Raw genomic sequence first — 19721 nt, 5'->3', positions numbered from 1 at the left:
CAGCCGCAGACTGTCCAACAGCACGGACCTTTGCGCTGAAGAAAGCGGGTCTGTGAAGATGCTGCCCATTACAGGCGCAAAAAAAGCATAATAGCCGCAGAGCTGTCCAGCGACGACAGTCAAATGGCACAGACATTCCTCCCATTCAAAAACAGTCCCACACCCTGTACAATTCAGCATAAAAGGACATTTAGGACTTGCACATAGATGTTAACATCATCTCGTGGGTCGATGTGCGGAGAGGAGAGGGAAAGTTGGTACTTTCCTGTCCCTGTCTTTGTTCCTTGAAACGACTGCCAAAAGAGTGATTACACTTCTTGAATGTAGCATCATGGGGAGTGGGAGGCTTTTTGTTCATAAGGCAAAACACAGAACTAACAGAGTGGAACACAACGTTGAGAACACTGAGTAAATTATTAAAATAATACATAATAACAGCCATCATGTTTTTTTTTGTAAATAACGAGATTTTGATGATTGTACAATTGTAGTGTTGTAGCAGTAGAAGAAGGAGCACACATGACTGATTGCAGAACGTCTTTATTCCAACTGCTAACAAGTGGATCTAAACAAGCATTGGAAAGTGCTGTAAAACAACATTAACTTAAACACACCCCATGCTTTATACCTGCTGGGTGAGAGGAATGGTCCTTGTGCCCGCCCCGGTGTGAAATTTGTATTTATTTTTTTTATCTTGCAAATGTCTCATTGTAAATGGAAAATTGCTTTGGAGACATTGGAAAAAAGAGCACATGTTCCCAGAAAATGTATCGTATTTTTTGGTGTATAAGGTGTACCAGAGTATAAGGCACATCCCAATGAATGGTTAATTTTCAAACCCTTTCCATTTGTAAGGCACAGAGGACTATAAGGCGCACCTTCAATGAATTAAAAAAAGTTTTATAAATAATTGTTTTGTCTACTTCTTCCCTTCCTTTCCTCTTACTTTCATCACTTCTCTGAAAAATAAATTTATCCACTGCGAGACCAAGAAAGGCTAATCCAAACATCTAAAAGTTTTCCAAATATAAGGCATTATAATGCGCTACAGTTGAGGATGGGGTTACGGACCATTTCTTCGACAGTGGGAAATGGAGTTGGTTGGTTGGCTGCTGCCAGTATGTAGTTGTGAGAACTGTTGTGGTTTAATACATGCCACTTTATATAGATTAAATACAGTCACACAATTATATATGATTTATTATGTATTTTTATTCTTTGCACTATGTGCAGTTCTTTTTATGAAACATTTGTGTGCAGTTGTACAGTTCAGTCTTCTGTCTTTTTGTACGTGCTGTCTTTTTCATGTCAACTGCCCCTCACCCACACCCCTTTCAATTTTGCTGCTGTAGATTGCAAATTTCCCCACTGTGGGACTACTAAAGGCTTTCTGATTCTGAGCGTATCACCTGCATATAAGCTGCAGGGTCTTGTTTTGAAGAAAATCATGGTTTTTGGGTGCGCCTCATACACTAGAAAATACAGTAATTGAATATATATATTAAAAAAAAATAGTTTCCATGCATTATTTGGTGTGAATCTTATGCTGTGATATGGCTGCAGACTATTGAGAGACATACATAGACTATTTCTATACAAAGTGGAACCTCACATTCTATCTCGGTGTGAATCCATTAATTGATTAGACAAACCATAAGTTAAAAATCATAAATAGTACGTGTTGAGTACCGCAAAATAACCTTTGAAGTCCGGACCGCATTTATGAAAGCACATTAGAGTCCCTGTTGTCAGTCTCACTAGGTATTGTTTCTTCATGCAGCAAAAAGCAGAGCTGTGCTTGATCTGAGTACATAAAAAAGTACAAATCTCATATTAATACGTCATTTCCTAATACTCGGAAGTGATTCCTTGAGCTCTCCTTAATCACGTGTCTTTGAAACTTGTACACATGTGTGTACACATGTACACACTCGCTAGTCTTGGAACACAAAGCCCTCTGCTTTAAGAATGAGTTGCTGAAATTCAATACATTTCACACACAGATTGTGTAGTCACTGCTTCCAAAGTTTGGGCCCCATCGTTACGCCCAGCACAAGCCCCGTGCAAAGTGCAATCGTACTCGATGCATTGGTGGAGTTTCTTGTGGTATTTTTGGAAAAAGGCATATTAACAAATGGCAGTGTCTGCAACTCATGAGAAAAAGTTACTGGAAACCAGGGCAGACAACTCTGAAAAGTTGCAAGCCCGGCCATAAAGTTGCCTGCCCCATTTTTCACAACTTGAGACACAATGAGACGACTAATCGCAAAAAAAAAAAATCCATTGTTGCAAAGTATTAAGGATTTTTGTTATTAAGGATGTACCTACCACAAATGCTCCCTTGCGTCGTCTGCTACAAGCCACATTTTCTCTTTCCACGATGCTTTTAATAATGATACATTAATTTGTAAGCGCCATCCAAAACTCTCAATAATAATAATAATAATAATACATTTTATTTATAAGGACACTTTACAGTCACGGGATAATGTACATTTACGTTTTGTAGCGTCATAAATTTTGTTAACTTCTTTTGAATATTTCTTTTGGGGCTGAGTTTCTGTGCATCTACATTGGAAAATCATATGCAAATGCACAATCTAGGATGCACAAAGCAGGCTTCTGATTGGCTGCCGTGCTGAGTATGCAAATTGTCAAACGATCAGAAATTCCAAAATTTCCAAACCAAACGAACATTTCAAAATGTGAATAATTTATTCAGATTTCAAAATGTTTGTTTTGATTTGATTTATTATTTTTTTTTTCTTGAAGAAGTTGTCGGCCACCCGGGCAGAGACGTTTTGTAAGTTGTACGCCCGACATAAAAGTTGTGCGTTATTTCAGACACTGCAAATGGGCATTTGCACTATTTTGAGAAGCCCAACAGCCAACTTCATTCCCGGCTAATTAAAGTGGCCCGCTCCTCATTAATTACATTATTTCTACATTGATTCAGAGAGTTCAATAGAACATTGTCATATTTCTGAGTGAAATACAATGACACCCACCACAAATGACAGCTGGGAGCAAAATCTGTCTGCCTGCGCTTTGTTCAATTCTACTAAAATAACATTATGCCACCCGCACCATAAATTAGACAAGGTGAGCACTTGTTTTGTGTCGCGTTTCAGGGAGAGTTAAAACAAGCAGGTATTTTTTTTGTTTACAAGATGATGGATGACACACAGTTTTGATCATTTGAAATATTTGTCTGCTTCCCAGGCTGTGCATCCTGTGAAATTCACTGAAATTGACTTGTGACTGTCCGAGCCATCACTGTGTTGTCAAGCTAAAATAAATCTCTTATCCTCTCAAATATAACATATCAAACAGGAGCCCAATGCATTGTTTCCATCTGCGAATCTTGTCGTGAGTGCTTGTCTGACCATTGAAAAATCAATATTGAATTATGAGCGGCCGATGCATTCTCAGTGCAGAACCCTCATGAATGCAGAGCTCGATGGCTTGTGGGAAACTAAAAGAAAGGAGAAAAACTGTGACAAACTATATCATAGAATAGAGAATAGAAACTGAAAGAATACTCTGCAGTGCTACTTCAGTCAAACGCAGCAGGACGCTGAAATAATTCGAAATAAAATAGGAGATGGCGAGGAATACGAATGACAGACAGGCTAGAGATGAAGGAGTCAGTCTCTTCCAATTGTATTCCCATCAGCACCTCCAGCACCGACCCGTTTCTTAATGGGTAAATGATAAGTCTTTTTGATAGAAAAAGTGAGGGGGAAAAAATAATCGTTTTCGGCATCTTAAAAATTCGATAAAAATATAACAGTTGACGTCACTCATTTCCAATGGTTATCTGGCTTTTGAGTCTGGGTTTGTTGTGCTAAAACCTCATGAAAAAAAATCTGCCTCTGTCATGTTTTTTTTTAAAACACAAATATGGTCATCTATATTTAATATATCTATATTTAATACATATACAGTATATATGCAGTATATATATAAAACCTGAGCACAGTATTTAAAATAAAAAGATAAAAGTCCTGGTGCAAAATATAAAACAACACGGAGTGCTTTTTTTCATTTTTGCCTTTGTTATCTTCAAAACCAACTTATATATTTAGCTTTAAATGTAATTATAAACATTTCATATGACATGATCCATTTTCTGAATGGCTTATTCTGACGAATGTTGTGGGAGTTTGCACCCTGAATTGGCCAACTACCATTGTAAATGTCTCCACTGCGAGACTAATAAAGGCAAATCCATCCATCACAAGGCATACAAAACAACCACTAAGAGTAATAGAATACAAGAAAACAAATGTGATTTTTTTAAACGAAAAAGAGATTGTTACATGGTTAAGGTAGCAATAACAGCTGCCTTTTCAAATCAAAGTGAATGAGGGGAAATGAAGTGATGTGGTGAGATTGGTTTGTCGGATGGGACTCTGGAGGCTTTGAGAGTTGAGTTCAGTGAGACGAGCAGGCACCTGTTGAATCAAAGCTAGATAACCAGATAATCAAGGCCAAGTTGATATGAGACTGTGCAGGGGCAAAGGAGAATAGAAACCTTTTAAAAGATTAGCAGTGCTCAAACAGTGGAACAGCCACCAGGGATTCAAGGCTTGAGCTATTGTTACACCTTGAATTTTCAATCCATACTATACTATATTTGGGCCTCCCCATTCATATTTTGTGCAACTATTCAGCTCAGATTTAAAGAAAATGTTCTCATCTGCATAATATTCATACACAGTGAGGAGTGAAAAACTCAAAGAAATGGGGAGGTGAATGTTGAATCTATTTAGCTATAGAATGATGGAAGCAACCACACTGAGCCAGAAATTGACCAAAATGATGTACTCCAAAGCTCACTCAGACATGTATTCAAAGAAAGCATTTGCTTCTTTGCATAAATTCACCTCAAATGTCTATTGAAAATAAAGCCCATTTAGAACACATTTATTCTCTTGGTGCTGCAATTCATATCCCTCCCAACGGTATTTTACAAAAAGATATCTCAGTTAAGATAGCTTGGGAAAATCAATGATGGCTCACTGGTGAAAAGAGAACAGACGCATACAAATGAGTAAAAACTCGGAGTGGTTGCTTGCTTGCGCGCCTTTTAACTCTGTGCTTTCACTCACTCACTCACTCACTCACTCACTCACTCACTCACTCACTCACTCACTCACTCACTCACTCACTCACTCACTCACTCACTCACTCACTCACTCACTCACTCACTCACTCACCATTCAACATTACAATATTTAATTTGAAGTTTGTCAGACGTAAATCAATGAACAATTTTCCTTGAATATAGTCATATTTTGGCAAAATGGGGGCAGCTAGTAATTTTATGAATGATACATTGTCCAACTGATCCAAATGACTCCAATACAACCACTGAGAGGGAGAAAAGATAAATGAAGGGACGGACATACTAATTTATCATAACAACAATGGCCCAGTGGTAATTGGGCAGCAGTCTCAGTGGCTATTTTGGACATGAAATTGCTTGGCTTTCTGGCTCGGACAAGCTCCTGATAGGCCTAGTGGTATGCAAGGGTCACCTGTATAGTGTTTGGGAGACTGCTCTCTAGTTAACAGAGGGAGGCAGTCAAAAGAGACGTATAGAGGCAGAAACCATCATGCGACAATCAAGAACCATAATGCAACAAATTGCCTGGCAGCTTTGCTATAATGTTTCAACCAAAACACCCATCCAATATTTGACGCGCTTCTCCCCAAGAGTGTTGTGGGCGTGCTGTATCCTATCCCAGCTCTCTTTGAGCAGTTTTCTCCCATGGCCGCAAAAACCAAGACAAAGAAAGTATTTGTAAAAAAAAAAAAACATGGATGAATACCAGTCACAGATCAGTCAGCGGAGCCAGTCCGGGCACCCACTTTATATTTGATTCAGCACAATCAGAACCTTGGTGAGCGACTCCTTCAGATAATAGCATGGCATCTCACGCATGAGCAAGCAACTTTGCTTATCTACAAAAAAAAAAGGTCAGCATTCAATGGTACACACATCTTGATTGGGAAAAATTGGACCCCCAAAAATAAAATACATAAATAAAAAATGGCATTGCAACAATTGCGACGAGTGGATCAAAGTGGTTGACATTTTGCTTGGTGTGCATGAACGTTGACTGAGAACAATGTGTGATCTTCCAATATCATAATTGATCGGTTTTGCAAAAAAAAAAAGATATGACAACATAACATCATTCTATCCAAAGTCGTTTGGTGATACTGCCGTGCATGTCACGATTCTGATCTATTTAGTCCCCAGCAGGTGGCAGAGACGTTCGGATCCTTCTTGCCGCACACCTGTTTTTCATTTGAATACAGTCTATGTCAGGATGTCCCAGGCAACCACTGACTGTAATATAATTGACCTTGCTCACGCTGCTGTTCAAGTTCAAGTTAGCCAGCATGCTTAACTGTCATTTAATCATCAGAATAGACTTTGAAGGTGAACACCAAAAACCTGCAAGGTTAATCAACTGATTTGGGTTCATTTTGTCACCAGTGCCATGCGGTGCACACATGACAGCTGAATTATAAGTGGTAGTAAAAATATATATAGTTGGAAGAATTAATTATTTTTGTCTGTAGCTTCCAAGAGTGAAAGATTTTGTTTACACACTCATCGGAGATGGAATTGTTACAACTAATACCAATTTGTATAGATTATTTTACTTTGAGAGGTGGAAATTCACATACCAGAAGGAATTATCTTGTGTTTTAAAGCTGCCAAGATGTTCATCTGAAGGTTGCTGTATTTTGAAAGGCGCTGATAAATGAAATGTATTATTATTATTATTAATATCTTTCTGAAATAGACTGGTACACTCATAATACATTTTGAGAATGCCTGTCACAAAAAATGTGACACTTCATAGAGCCTCATAAATGTATCAAAGAGACACAGCGGGGACCTGGGAACAGATTATTCTCATTTTAATGGTTTCCTATGGGAAATTAATATTTGGAATACACATATTTCGCCTTACACACATTTTGTGGGAACCAATTAAGTTCGCAAGCAGTACAGTGACACCTTGTATCACTGTACTGCTTGCGAACTTAATTGAAATTAAATAAATAAATACATTAAAATAGTACAACGATACCTTCATATCACTGTACTGTATATTAGTTAAAAAGGATGCAATGCTATGCAGAGGTGTACGATTTGATTTCTTGTCACGGCAGAGGGTTGAGGAGACGATGAAGTATTGTTTTCTAAATGTTGTCTTAAACAAAAAATAATTGAGAGGCACTGGCTATCAGTCGCAGCAAGACGGAATATATGCGTGTGAATGAGAGGGATCCAAGTGCAAGAGTGATGCTACATGGGGCAGAGATAAAGAAGGTGGAGGATTTTAAGTACTTGGGGTCAACTGTCCAGAGCAATGGAGAGTGTGGAAAAGCGGCTGGAGAAAAATGTCAGGTGTGATGCGTGATAGAAGGGTTTCAGCTAGGATGAAAGGAAAAGTGTATAAAACCGTGGTCAGACCAGCCATGAAGCAGAGCTGGAGGTAGCAGAGCTGAAGATGTTAAGGTTTTCTTTGAGAGTGACCAGGTTGGATAGGATCAGGAATGAGTACATTAGAGGGACAACTCATATTAGAGGCTTTGGAGAGAAAGTCAGAGAGGCCAGACTGAGATGGTTTGGACATGTCCAGAGGAGAGAGAGTGACTATATAGGGAGAAGGATGCTGAGTCTTGAACTGCCAGGCAGGAGACCGAGAGGAAGACCGAAAAGGATGTTTATGGATGTGGTCAAAGAGGACATGAAGGTAGCTGGTGTGCGAGAAGAGGATGCACAAAACCGGGATAGATGGAGGACATTGATTCGCTGTGGCGACCCCTGAGGGGAAAAGCCAAAAAGAAAAGAAGAAGAAGAATTGAGAGGCACTGGCTAAACTGTAAAAACAAATTAACACTATTAAAACATTTACATATCTTGTCAATAGTTGTGATGTGTCCTGTTTTCAGTCGTATGAAACATACAGGACAACCGACACCTCCGGACAAGTTGCGTCCATAATTTGTACAATCACTTCAAATAACTTCTACTGGCCGCATTTTACAAAGATTCCACCACATATAGCTATATTTTATGTTTTAAAACTCTCACTGAATATTCATGAAGTCTTGTTTTCAAGTTGATGTCGATGCAAGAAGTGACGTCATATTTGGTACGCCCCTAACCGCGAAAACGACACACAATGCATTTTGGGTACTTTTTTTTCATCTGAAAACACCGTGTTGATCGAGAAATTAGAAGGAAAACTACATAAATAACGTGATGATGAATCGTTGTGTGGCAGCCAATTGCGGTAACACGCAGTTTACACAAATTCCAAGCTGACAAAGTGCACTGCAGTCGAGCACCAGCGGATTAGAACAAGGAAGCTAACAAGAGTTAGCGATTCGGCACTTGGATAGCGGACGTTTGATGCATGTTCATTCATTTAGTCACACTGCATGCTAACTGTGAGCTCACCTGGGGAAAGAGAGCAATCACCATATTAGTGGAGCAAACCGATCGGAACAAACATCCACTTTCCACCATGTCATTTTTTTACTCTGTAGCACTGTCAGAGCTTTCTCTCTCGTCTCAACATCTCTGATGTTCGTGTGCTCGTTCGAATTGTGGCGGTCTCCTTTGTGTGTAAAACCCACCCCTATGTCTTCTACCACGGATTTTAACCAATCACGGGCGGCTTTACGGCTCTTTATGAGCGGCTTCATATACTGGACGAAATGCAGCTTGTGCGCCATCTTGTGCATTTTCTGGGCGCTACATTGGAGTCCAGATCTTCACCGGTTTCATCGCTTGCAGATGGCTCAAATTGATACGGAAGGACTTATTTAATCGATTGCAATCATTTGTGCTTTCCCCTTCAGAACTATTTCAATCATATTCATAACTGGCTTCATAACACATGAAGGATTATTTCAAATTACAGTATCTAAGTAAAAAAAAGTCAGTCAGCTTTATTGTCAAATATGCTAATATAATAATAATAATAATAATAATAATAATAATAATAATAATAATAATAATAATAATAATTTGTTTAGTTAAGCCTCTGCCATGATATTTTGCGTTTCTCAATGATCTGTCATGACAATAATGCCATGATGTGCGTCTTAAATAATGTCATGATTTGCGTTTTCAACAATGTAATGATGTGCATCTTCAATAATGTCATGATGTGTGTCTTCCGCCATATTTACATAGCCTGTATAACCTTCTGATACGCAGAGTGAACCAAGTTCATTCTTGGAGCCATCTGTTAACCTTGGTGCACTGCATACTGGTGACTTTGTGGAGACAGACTGATAAAAGCTAGGAATTGTTTTGGAAGAATGCCACCTCGGTGTCGCGCCATAGTCTTGATATCGCCCTTCTGATTAAAGAAATATGTAGTGTGTCCATGATGTGAACACACTCGTGATCATGCAGCCATTGTCTGTAAATCATGTGTGTCCGGAATATTCTGCAAATAAACCCTTCGAAGGTACTGTTCATCGACTCCAGCTTTTATTTGGATTACCAAAATACTCATCATCCGATATTAACGAACACGCGGAGGAGAGAAGGCCACTCTCCTCCAACAGTAACAAGAAAGCAGCTTCTCCGAATCTGAACTCTCTGAAGCCATTGTTTTGATTCTGGAGCAAGGCAGTTTGTTACCTAAAGCGGAGTCACGAACAAGGGGCGGGACTTTCTGAATCTCCCCAGTTTCAAGCTCATTTGTGGCAGCTTTGGGACACTTTAAGTCATTTTTATTGGTGTTTTGCATTTTACTAAAAATATCTGCCTGCGTGTTTTGGGTATGTTAGATGCTATAAAACTTTTTCTGATGACAGTTAGGAAACAAGAAAATGGTGTCGGTTGTCCATTAAATGTGCTGTTTGTACACACCGTAGCTTTGAAGGCTAAAATTCCAGACCAAATATGCTAGTTTGCATGAACTTGAAGTCTCAAGAACATTTTCCAGTTTCAAACTTGCAGTCTCCAACTGGGACTGCAGACACTTTTATCAACTCAACCAGTCTACTACCAATGTAGTAGTAAGCCCTAAGACTTATAAACAAACTTTGATGGTGTTCCCCTTTAAGACAAGATGTAGGCCGTGAGCCTCGTCAGTCCTTCAACATGTCTGTCTTGAGAGCCAATTGCAAAACATGTCGGTCTCTTGCGAGACACGTTTGTCTCTGTGTATTATTCAGCTGCACGAATGAGACTTCAAGACCGTCTGCACAGAATCCACGAACAGTTGCGACTCAATCAAGAAGTCATCACAGCTGAAAATCAGTTCATGATGGTTGTAACTAAGGTAAAACACCATGTCACCTACCTGTAGGCGATCCCTCGAGCACCTCTCCGGTGTAGCGCGTCTCTTTGAATATGGGTCGGTTGTCATTCTGATCGATGACAGAGATGACGAGTAACACTGGTCCCTCGACAAGGTTTCCGTTTAGATCTGTGGTAGACACATCCAGCTGTGGAAAAACAAACAAACAAAATGAAACTTTAGCCACTCGTTAAATAAAATAAGATGAAAAGTCAGCTGTCTCCTGATAAAATTAGTAAATGACTTTTTCCAGTCAACAATGAATGTTTCAAATAATTGTCCTATTGACAGATCTGTATTGAGCTACACACAATACAGTTTGGACCCAGTCTCATTAGCCAAAATAAGAGGCACGTTTTGGGATTGGTTTTCATTATCCATCCATCCATTTTCCGTACCTCACGAGGGGCGCGGGGGGTGCTGGAGCCTATCCCAGCTGTCTTCGGGCACGAGGCGGGGGACACCCTGAATTGGTTGCCAGCCAATCGCAGGGCACACAGAGACAAACAACAGTCACTCTCACACTCACACCTAAGGACAATTTGGAGTGTTCAATCTGCCTGCCATGCATGTGTTTGGAATGTGGGAGGAAACCAGAGGACCCGGAGAAAACCCACGCGGGTCCGGGGAGAACATGCAAACTGCATGTCACGTTCCGGCGGCGACAGTGGCAGCTGGCGAGCAGGAACGTGTGGTATAGGCGGTGGATCGTAGAGCAGGACAGAGGCGTGGGTACCGGCAAAGGATTTATTAACATAAAGCGCGGGTCCGAAAATACGCGGACCCGGTAACAACTCGTGAAACAAACTCAAAATGACAACTGACAATGTTAGTGGGTGAGTGGCGGCAATCCACCCAACCACACTAACCAAGAAAATAAAGTGGCACACGAGGGTGCAAAACAACCTACGACGCGGTGCAAACAACAAACGCGTTCGTGGCTAAAATCATTCCTCGGGCGAAGCAAATAACGTACTGGTAACAAGTTCCACGTACTAGCTTGGCGTAAGGCGAAGTATCTTCCGACGCTGGGTGGATGCCAGCGTCGGGTTTAAATGTCCACAGTTAATGAGGAGGGAATTGACAGCAGCTGGCGAGCGGCGGGAACGGAGGCCCCGCCCCGCTGTCAACTGGCTCATGACAGTACCCCCCCCTCAACGGACGCCTCCTGGCGGCCCGCCTGGTTTCGACGGGTGAGCCTCGTGGAAGTCCCTCAGGAGCGACGGGTCCAGAATCCAGGTTCGCGGAACCCATTGACGGTCCTCCGGTCCGTAGCCCTCCCAGTCGACCTGGTACTGGATGCCCTTTCCCCTGCGGCGTGAATCCAGGATCTCCCGCACTGCGTATGCCGGTCCTCCGTCCACCATCCGCGGGGGGGGGGGGTTGGGCAAGAGGGGGGGCCAAGGGGCTGGACTCCACCGGTTTGATGAGAGATACATGGAAAACCGGGTGGATCTTCATGGAGGCGGGCAGCCGAAGTCGGACCGCGACCGGGTTAATGATGGCCTCCACAGTGAAGGGGCCCGCGAAACGCGGACCCAATTTGGGGGTTGTCCCGGCCAGCCGTAGGTCCCTTGTGGACAACCAGACCTTCTGGCCCACCTGGTAGGCTGGCGCGGAACGGCGACGGCGATCCGCGACCCTCTGGTTCCGGACTGCCGTGCGTGATAGGGCTGCCCTGGTCTCCCTCCATACCCGATGGGCCCGCCGAAGATGGTGTTGTATCGACGGGACCTCCACCTCCCCTTCCTGTGTGGGAAAGAGCGGCGGCTGGTAGCCATAAGCCGACATAAACGGTGACCGACCTGTGGCTGAGGAGACCAGGGTGTTGTGGGCATATTCCACCCACGGGAGATGGATGGACCAGGCCGAGGGACGATGAAGGCATACGCAGCGCAGGGCCGCCTCCAGGTCCTGGTTCTTCCGCTCGGTCTGGCCGTTGGACTGTGGATGGTAACCGGAGGACAGGCTGGCCGACGCCCCCATGGACCTGCAGAAACGCTTCCAGACCCGGGATACGAACTGGGGCCCTCGGTCCGACACGATGTCAGTGGGGATCCCGTGGAGACGGACGACGTGTTTGACCAATAGTGTCGCCGTCTCAATGGCGGACGGCAACTTGGTCAACGGCACGAAGTGTGCCGACTTAGAAAACCGGTCCACTATCGTGAGAATGACCGTCTTACCACGGGATGGGGGGAGGCCGGTGATGAAATCCACTGATATGTGGGACCAAGGGCGCGGGGGGACAGGTAGGGGGCGGAGCAGTCCTGCCGGAGGCTGATGGGAGACCTTGCCACAGGCGCACTCCGGGCAGGCCTTAACAAAGTCCGCCACGTCGTCGCGGAGCCGCGGCCACCAGAATCGCTGGGAGACGAGGTGCTCGGTGCGGCTCACCCCTGGGTGACACGCCACCTTGGATGCGTGCCCCCACTGGAGCACCTCCGAGCGCAGCGACTGGGGAACGAACAGTCTGCCTGTGGGACACTTCTCGGGAGTCGGGGTACCTTTTAATGATTCCATGACCCTCCGTTCGACCTCCCACTGGAGCGCCCCCATGATCTGGCGGCCGGGCAGGATGGGTTCCGCAAGGTCTTCCTTGTCTGCTGGCTCGTGGATCCGCGAGAGGGCGTCGGGCTTGGTGTTCTTTGTTCCTGGACAGTAGGTTAGGGTAAAGGAGAAGCGTGTTAAGAACAGCGCCCACCGTGCCTGGCGTGCGTTCAGCCTCTTGGCGGCCCGGATGACCGCCAAGTTCTTATGGTCCGTAAGCACGGTGAACGGCTCCTTCGCCCCTTCGAGCCAGTGCCTCCACTCCTGAAGAGCCAATACGACGGCGAGCAGCTCCCTGTTGCCCACGTCGTAGTTGGCTTCGGCGGAGCTGAGGCGGCGGGAGAAGAAGGCGCAGGGGTGGAGCTGCTGGTCGACTGAGGAGCGTTGGGAGAGTACTGCCCCAACACCTGAGTCCGAGGCGTCTACCTCCACAATGAACGCGCCGTTGGGGTCTGGATGGCGGAGAACTGGGGGGTGAGAGAAAGCCTCTCTCAGCAGCCGGAACGCGGCGTCCGCTTCTCTCGTCCACCTGAACGGGGTCTTAGTGGAGGTGAGTTGGGTGAGGGGGAGGGCTTTCCGGCTGTAGTCCCGGATGAAGCGGCGGTAGAAGTTGGCGAACCCCAGGAAGCGTTGTAACTGCTTGCGAGAGGTAGGTGTGGGCCATTCTACTACCGCTTCGGTCTTGGCTGGGTCAGCCCGGATCTGCCCCCGCTCCACGATGAAGCCCAGGAAGGATAAGGAGGAGGTGTGGAATTCACATTTCTCGGCCTTGACGTATAGTCGATTCTGCAGCAGCCGCTGCAGAACTAGCCGGACGTGCTGGCGATGTGCCTCAAGGGACTCTGAAAAAATTAAAATGTCGTCCAAATACACAAAACAGAAAATATTCAGAAAATCCCTCAAGACATCATTAATGAGGTTCTTGAACACAGCGGGTGCATTGGTGAGACCAAACGGCATCACCAAGTACTCGAAGTGTCCCAGAGGTGTCTTAAATGCGGTCTTCCATTCATCCCCCTCTTTGACCCGAACAAGATGATAAGCGCTCCGGAGGTCCAGTCTAGTGAAGATGGTCGCGGCCTGGAGGGACGCGAAGGCGGAGTCAATCAGTGGGAGCGGGTATTTGTTCTTTATAGTTATTTCGTTGAGTCCCCGATAGTCCACGCACGGACGCAACGATGTATCCTTTTTAGTGATAAAAAAGAACCCCGCTCCCAGAGGTGACCGTGATGGCCGAATGAGCCCGGCCGCGAGCGAAGAGTCAATGTAGTCCCGGAGAGCCTGTTGTTCGGGTTGGGAAACGTTGTACAGACGAGAACTGGGAAACGGAGCGTTGGGCTGAATGTCAATGGCGCAATCATAGGGACGGTGCGGTGGTAACGACAGGGCGCGGTCCTTGCTGAACGCCTGTCGTAAGTCGTGGTAACAGGGCGGCACCCCCTCTAGGCTAATCTCCTCCCTAGGGTAGCTGTGAGATGGTGCCGGCCCACCCGCGGCCGACCGGAGGCAGTGAGCGTAGCAGAGGGGGCTCCACCCCTGAATGGTAGGTCCGTCCCACGAAATGGCCGGATTGTGGGTCCCCAGCCAAGGTAACCCGAGCACGATGGGAACCGAGCGTGAACGCATCACGAAAAACCGCCGGTTTTCCACGTGATTGCCCGAGAGTACGAGTCGAAGCGGCACGGTTTCTTGCGTAACCTCGGCGAGTAACCGACCGTCGAGATCGAGTATGCTCCGACTCGCCCCTAGCTGAACAACCCGACACCCCAACGCCGACACGACGCGCGGGTCTATAAAACAGCCGTCGGCCCCCGAGTCCACTAAGGCCCGAACGGACATTGTCCTGGTGGGACCGTGTATAACGGCATCCAGCTCCAGTCTCCGCGACGTGAACCCCCCCGCGGACCTTAAGGGAACCCGTTGCTTGTGTGGACGGGGTAACTTGCAGTCACTGGGGGTCTTTCCGGGAAGCCCCCAACTGGGACAGTCCGGGGCTAGATGACCCAACTTGCCGCAGAGCTGGCATGCCGGGCCGGTGTTGCGTCGCTCCGGCGCCCGCTCAACGGCCCTTTCGACCCCCATCTCCATCGGCTCCACGGCCGCGTGCCCCCCACGCGGAAAGGTCCGGGCACCCCCTCGGGTCCCTGCTGGCGGCTCGAGTTTTGCCTGGGCAGCCCGCTCCCGGGCCCTGTCTCGCATCCGGTTGTCCAGCTGCAGCGTGAGGGAGATCAGCTCGCGAAGGCTGGAGCACTCGTCGCGGGTAGCCAGCTCGTCTTTCAACGCCGCGCTGAGCCCGCGCCGAAACATCCCTCGCAGCGCACGGTCGTCGTACCCGCTGGCGGCAGCCAGGACGCGGAAGGCGACGGAATACTCCGCCGCCGATCGGCTACCCTGCTGGCAGGTCCACAGCTGGGACTCCGCTGCCTGCCCACTCACCGGGAGATGGAAAACCTGCCGTAACTCGGCGACGAAGTCCGGGAAGGAGGCTCGGAGCTCCGGCCGAGATTCCCAGACGGCCAACGCCCAAGCGGCTGCGGGTCCGGCAAGCAGGCTGGTGACGTAAGCCACTTTGGCCGCGTCCGTGGTGTATACGGAGGGTTGCTGGTCGAAAACTATGGAGCACTGCAGCAGGAATTGCGCGCAGCGCCCGGGCTCCCCTCCGTAACGGGTGGGATGTGGGATGTTGGGTTCGCGGCTCAAAGTCTGGGGAGGGACGGCCCCCGCGACGAAGGCGCCGCTGGCCTCAAGTCTATCTACCCGTTGGGCTAACCGGGTGATGTCGCGGCGGATCTCCGCGATGGCGGGCACCACTTGGCCGAGCTGCTCCGCCTGCTGAGCGAGGACGGAGAAGATTCGGTTACTGTCCGCAGGATCCATGTTGGTCGGAAGATTCTGTCACGTTCCGGCGGCGACAGTGGCAGCTGGCGAGCAGGAACGTGTGGTATAGGCGGTGGATCGTAGAGCAGGACAGAGGCGTGGGTACCGGCAAAGGATTTATTAACATAAAGCGCGGGTCCGAAAATACGCGGACCCGGTAACAACTCGTGAAACAAACTCAAAATGACAACTGACAATGTTAGTGGGTGAGTGGCGGCAATCCACCCAACCACACTAACCAAGAAAATAAAGTGGCACACGAGGGTGCAAAACAACCTACGACGCGGTGCAAACAACAAACGCGTTCGTGGCTAAAATCATTCCTCGGGCGAAGCAAATAACGTACTGGTAACAAGTTCCACGTACTAGCTTGGCGTAAGGCGAAGTATCTTCCGACGCTGGGTGGATGCCAGCGTCGGGTTTAAATGTCCACAGTTAATGAGGAGGGAATTGACAGCAGCTGGCGAGCGGCGGGAACGGAGGCCCCGCCCCGCTGTCAACTGGCTCATGACACTGCACACAGGGAGGCCGGACCGGGACGCGAACTGCTGACCTCTGCACTGTGAAGCCGGTGTGCTAACCACTCGACTACCGGGCCGGGCCGCCCTAGATATCAATATGTCTAATTATTAAATGAAAAACATTCTTATGGCATCTCCTTAAGTTTCACATTTTTCAAAGGTCATTATTTTTAGCTCAGGTTAAGCGTGAAAACAAGGTTGCCTTGAAAATAAATCAAAATACATAAAATGCATTATTAACTTAACCAATAATACAATAACCAATGAAACTACATTTGTCTGCCTTGATTAATTAACATTGAGCACAATAACAAACCATTTAAAACAGAAGTGGTGACTTGAAGTGTGAGGGAAACAAGTTGGAGTGCAAACGGTAAGACAAAATGGTTAAACTACATAAAATACAATCAGCGAACATCGGCCCTTTCGATGATAGCTGGAAAGCCATCATCAGCCAATTTAATCATTCGTCTGAATAATTGGTCAGGCCCAAGATGAAATACTTGCTGATGTGCTACCCATGTCTTAGCGGACAGTTTGAAATATTTTACTGGAAAAATGTATGCCTCAATGATCACATTTGTACTTTTAAAGCCTGTGTTTATTGTTTAAGACCTTTTTGTCAGAATACATTTTGCTGTGGTGCTAAATTATGTTGAGAAGTTTATGTGCTCATTCACAGAAGATTGTTTTTTAAGATGGATTATTTGTGCACAGATTTCTTTCGCGGGTCTGATCTCTGCGATCGTCATATAAAATAATTTATTAATCACTGCAGAAACAGACACGAATGGACTCTCTACGGCGATAAAAATGCTGCATTTTCGGGTGTATAAGACACACCCAAAAAGCTTTCATTTGCCTACCCCGTACAGGGTGGCCAAAACCGTAATTAAACCCCGCACCTCTGCACTGTAAAGTGCTAAACAGTCAACCGCCGTGCCTGCCCTCGACCTGATACTTATTATGATCAATAAGTATGCCATTGCAACTATGTGATCATGTAACTTGGCAGTTGGCCACTTCCACGATACTGGAGCTGCTGTTTTTTTAGTGTGGTCATCACCCAGTTTAGCAGACAATTTGGTGAGGGCTTACACATCTCAAAGTGCTGGACTTCTCAAATCCAACTGCTACGACCTCACAGTGGGTGAATAGGCTGAATTTGCGGATGACTGTTTAAGCATGTTATCTTGGTGGATACTGCTGCTGTCTGTAGGAAGTTCGAATGATTGGGACAGTGGGAGTTTGCTGGGGTTGGGACAGCCGCTGGGGTTTGGTGATCTTGAGCACAAGCAAACAATAAGTGAATGTGAAGGAGCTTTGACAAAGTTGTGAAGTGCAGAATAAAGGACATTTACTCAGTATAAATACAACATATAAATATATGTATCCAGCTGTTGAGGAAATAAACAAACAACTGAGCACCTATTTTGAAAAGAAAATTCAGACAAAGACAACAGTGTAAATGTCACGTTACTTGAGGCTTGAGGGCAGGGCTCGAGTGACGAAAGGAAAGCGGGGAGGTTGGATCCAAAATACACGGCGAGACAGATACTCGTGAACAAAAGTCTTTACTGAGGCACGCATGAAAAAATGACAGCAGGATGAGGTGAGTGAGAGAGATCGGTGACGGCAGACCTGACGGCACGGAAGTAGCAAGGGTGGCTTTCAGAATACGACGGAGACGGTGTAGTGCGATCGGCAAATATAGTCAGAAGGCACAATCAAGGGAATGACAAACAGCTGTGGGAACCCAGGTGCGTGATGATGGGAGGGGACGTCTCCAGGGAGCAGCGGAGGAGGTGACAGGAGGGGCGGGGCGCGCCAAGGACGGCGACGAGATGTGACAGTGCCTCCCCCCCCCCTCAACGGACGCCTCTTGGCGGCCCACCAGGTTTGGAAGGGTGAGCCGCATGGAACGCTGGATGAGAGACGGGTCCAGGATCCAGGCACGTGGGACCCACTGTCGTTCCTCCGGTCCATAGCCCTCCCAGTCGACCAGGTACTGCACTCCTCTGCCCATGCGCCTGGAGTCCAGTATCTCCCGCACGGTGTAGACCGGTCCGTCGGCCAACATCCGGGAGGGAGGTGGGGGGGTGGGCGTGAGGGCTAAGGAGCTGGTTTCCCTTGAGGAGGGAAACGTGGAATACGGGGTGGATCCTCATGGTGGGTGGCAGCCGCAGCCTCACCGAGACCGGGCTGAGGATGGCCTCGATGGGGAAGGGACCCGTGAAGCGTGGGCCCAGCTTGGCTGAAGACCCTGCCGTGGACAGCCACACTTCCTGCCCGACCTGGTAGCTGGGTGCCTGTCGCCGATGACGGTCCGCCATCCGCTGGTTCCGGGATGCGGTGCGTGTCAGGGCGTCCCTGGTCTCCTTCCAGACTCTGTGGGCCCGTCTGAGGTGATGTTCAATAGACGGGACCTCCACCTGGCCCTCCTGGGTGGGAAACAAGGGCGGCTGATAGCCACAGGCGGACATGAATGGGGACCGACCTGTGGCTGCGGAGACCAGGGAGTTGTGGGTGTACTCCACCCAGGGTAGGTGTAGGGCCCACGACGCCGGGTTGTGGAGGCACACGCATCGGAGGGCCGCCTCCAGGTCCTGGTTCTTCCTCTCCGTCTGTCCGTTGGTCTGGGGATGGTATCCCGACGACAGGCTCGCCAACGCCCCTAGGGACCGACAGAAACGTTTCCATACCTTGGACACGAACTGCGGTCCCCGGTCCGACACGATGTCCGTCTGAATCCCGTGGAGACGGACGACGTGGTTAACCAGGAGTTGAGCCGTCTCGCTGGCGGACGGCAACCTGGTTAACGGGACGCAGTGGGCCGACTTGGAGAATCGGTCCACTACGGTGAAGACGACCGTCTTGCCACGGGAGGGGGGGAGGCCTGTCACGAAGTCGACGGAGATGTGGGACCAGGGTCTGGACGGCACCGGTAGAGGCTGGAGGAGTCCTGCCGGGGGCTGGTGGGAAGCTTTCCCACGGGCGCAGGTCGGGCAGGCCTTCACGAAGAGGGTGATGTCCCTCCTGAACCCCGGCCACCAGAACCGTTGGGCGATGAGTTGGATCGTCCTGTTGACCCCCGGGTGACAGGCTATCTTGGAGGTGTGCCCCCAGGTGAGCACCTCCGAGCGTAGAGGGGGGGGGGGACAAACAGGCGATCCTTGGGACAGCCCCTGGGGATGGGGGTCGTCCCCTGGGCTTGCTGAACTTTCCTCTCAACCTCCCACCTCAGGGCACCCATGATGCGCTGGGCTTGGCAGGATGTTGGTGGTGGTCTCCTCCCTTTCTGCCGGCTCATGGATGCGGGATAGGGCATCGGGCTTGGTGTTCTATGACCCTGGGCAGTAGGTGAGAGAAAAGTTAAAACGGGTGAGGAAGAGTGACCATCGGGGATGTCGTGAGTTTA

The 19721-nt window shown here is 47.6% G+C and overlaps 1 protein-coding gene across 1 annotated transcript in view; it reads right to left on the bottom strand.

Annotated features, from left to right (window-relative positions):
- cdh13 (cadherin 13, H-cadherin (heart)) overlaps positions 1-19721 on the bottom strand; it is a 377317-nt gene that overhangs the window by 157629 nt on the left and 199967 nt on the right. Inside the window, exon 7 of the mRNA XM_088997038.1 lies at positions 10359-10503. Coding sequence (XP_088853164.1) covers positions 10359-10503 — 145 coding nt within the window. The remainder of the gene's footprint in view (positions 1-10358; positions 10504-19721) is intronic.

Source organism: Hippocampus bargibanti, linkage group LG05 (assembly GCF_051943395.1).
Source record: "Hippocampus bargibanti isolate YZ-2025 linkage group LG05, ASM5194339v1, whole genome shotgun sequence".
NCBI lineage: Eukaryota > Metazoa > Chordata > Actinopteri > Syngnathiformes > Syngnathidae > Hippocampus > Hippocampus bargibanti.
Note: the sequence above shows the minus strand (reverse complement) of the source record. Positions and strands in the feature narration are given on the sequence as shown.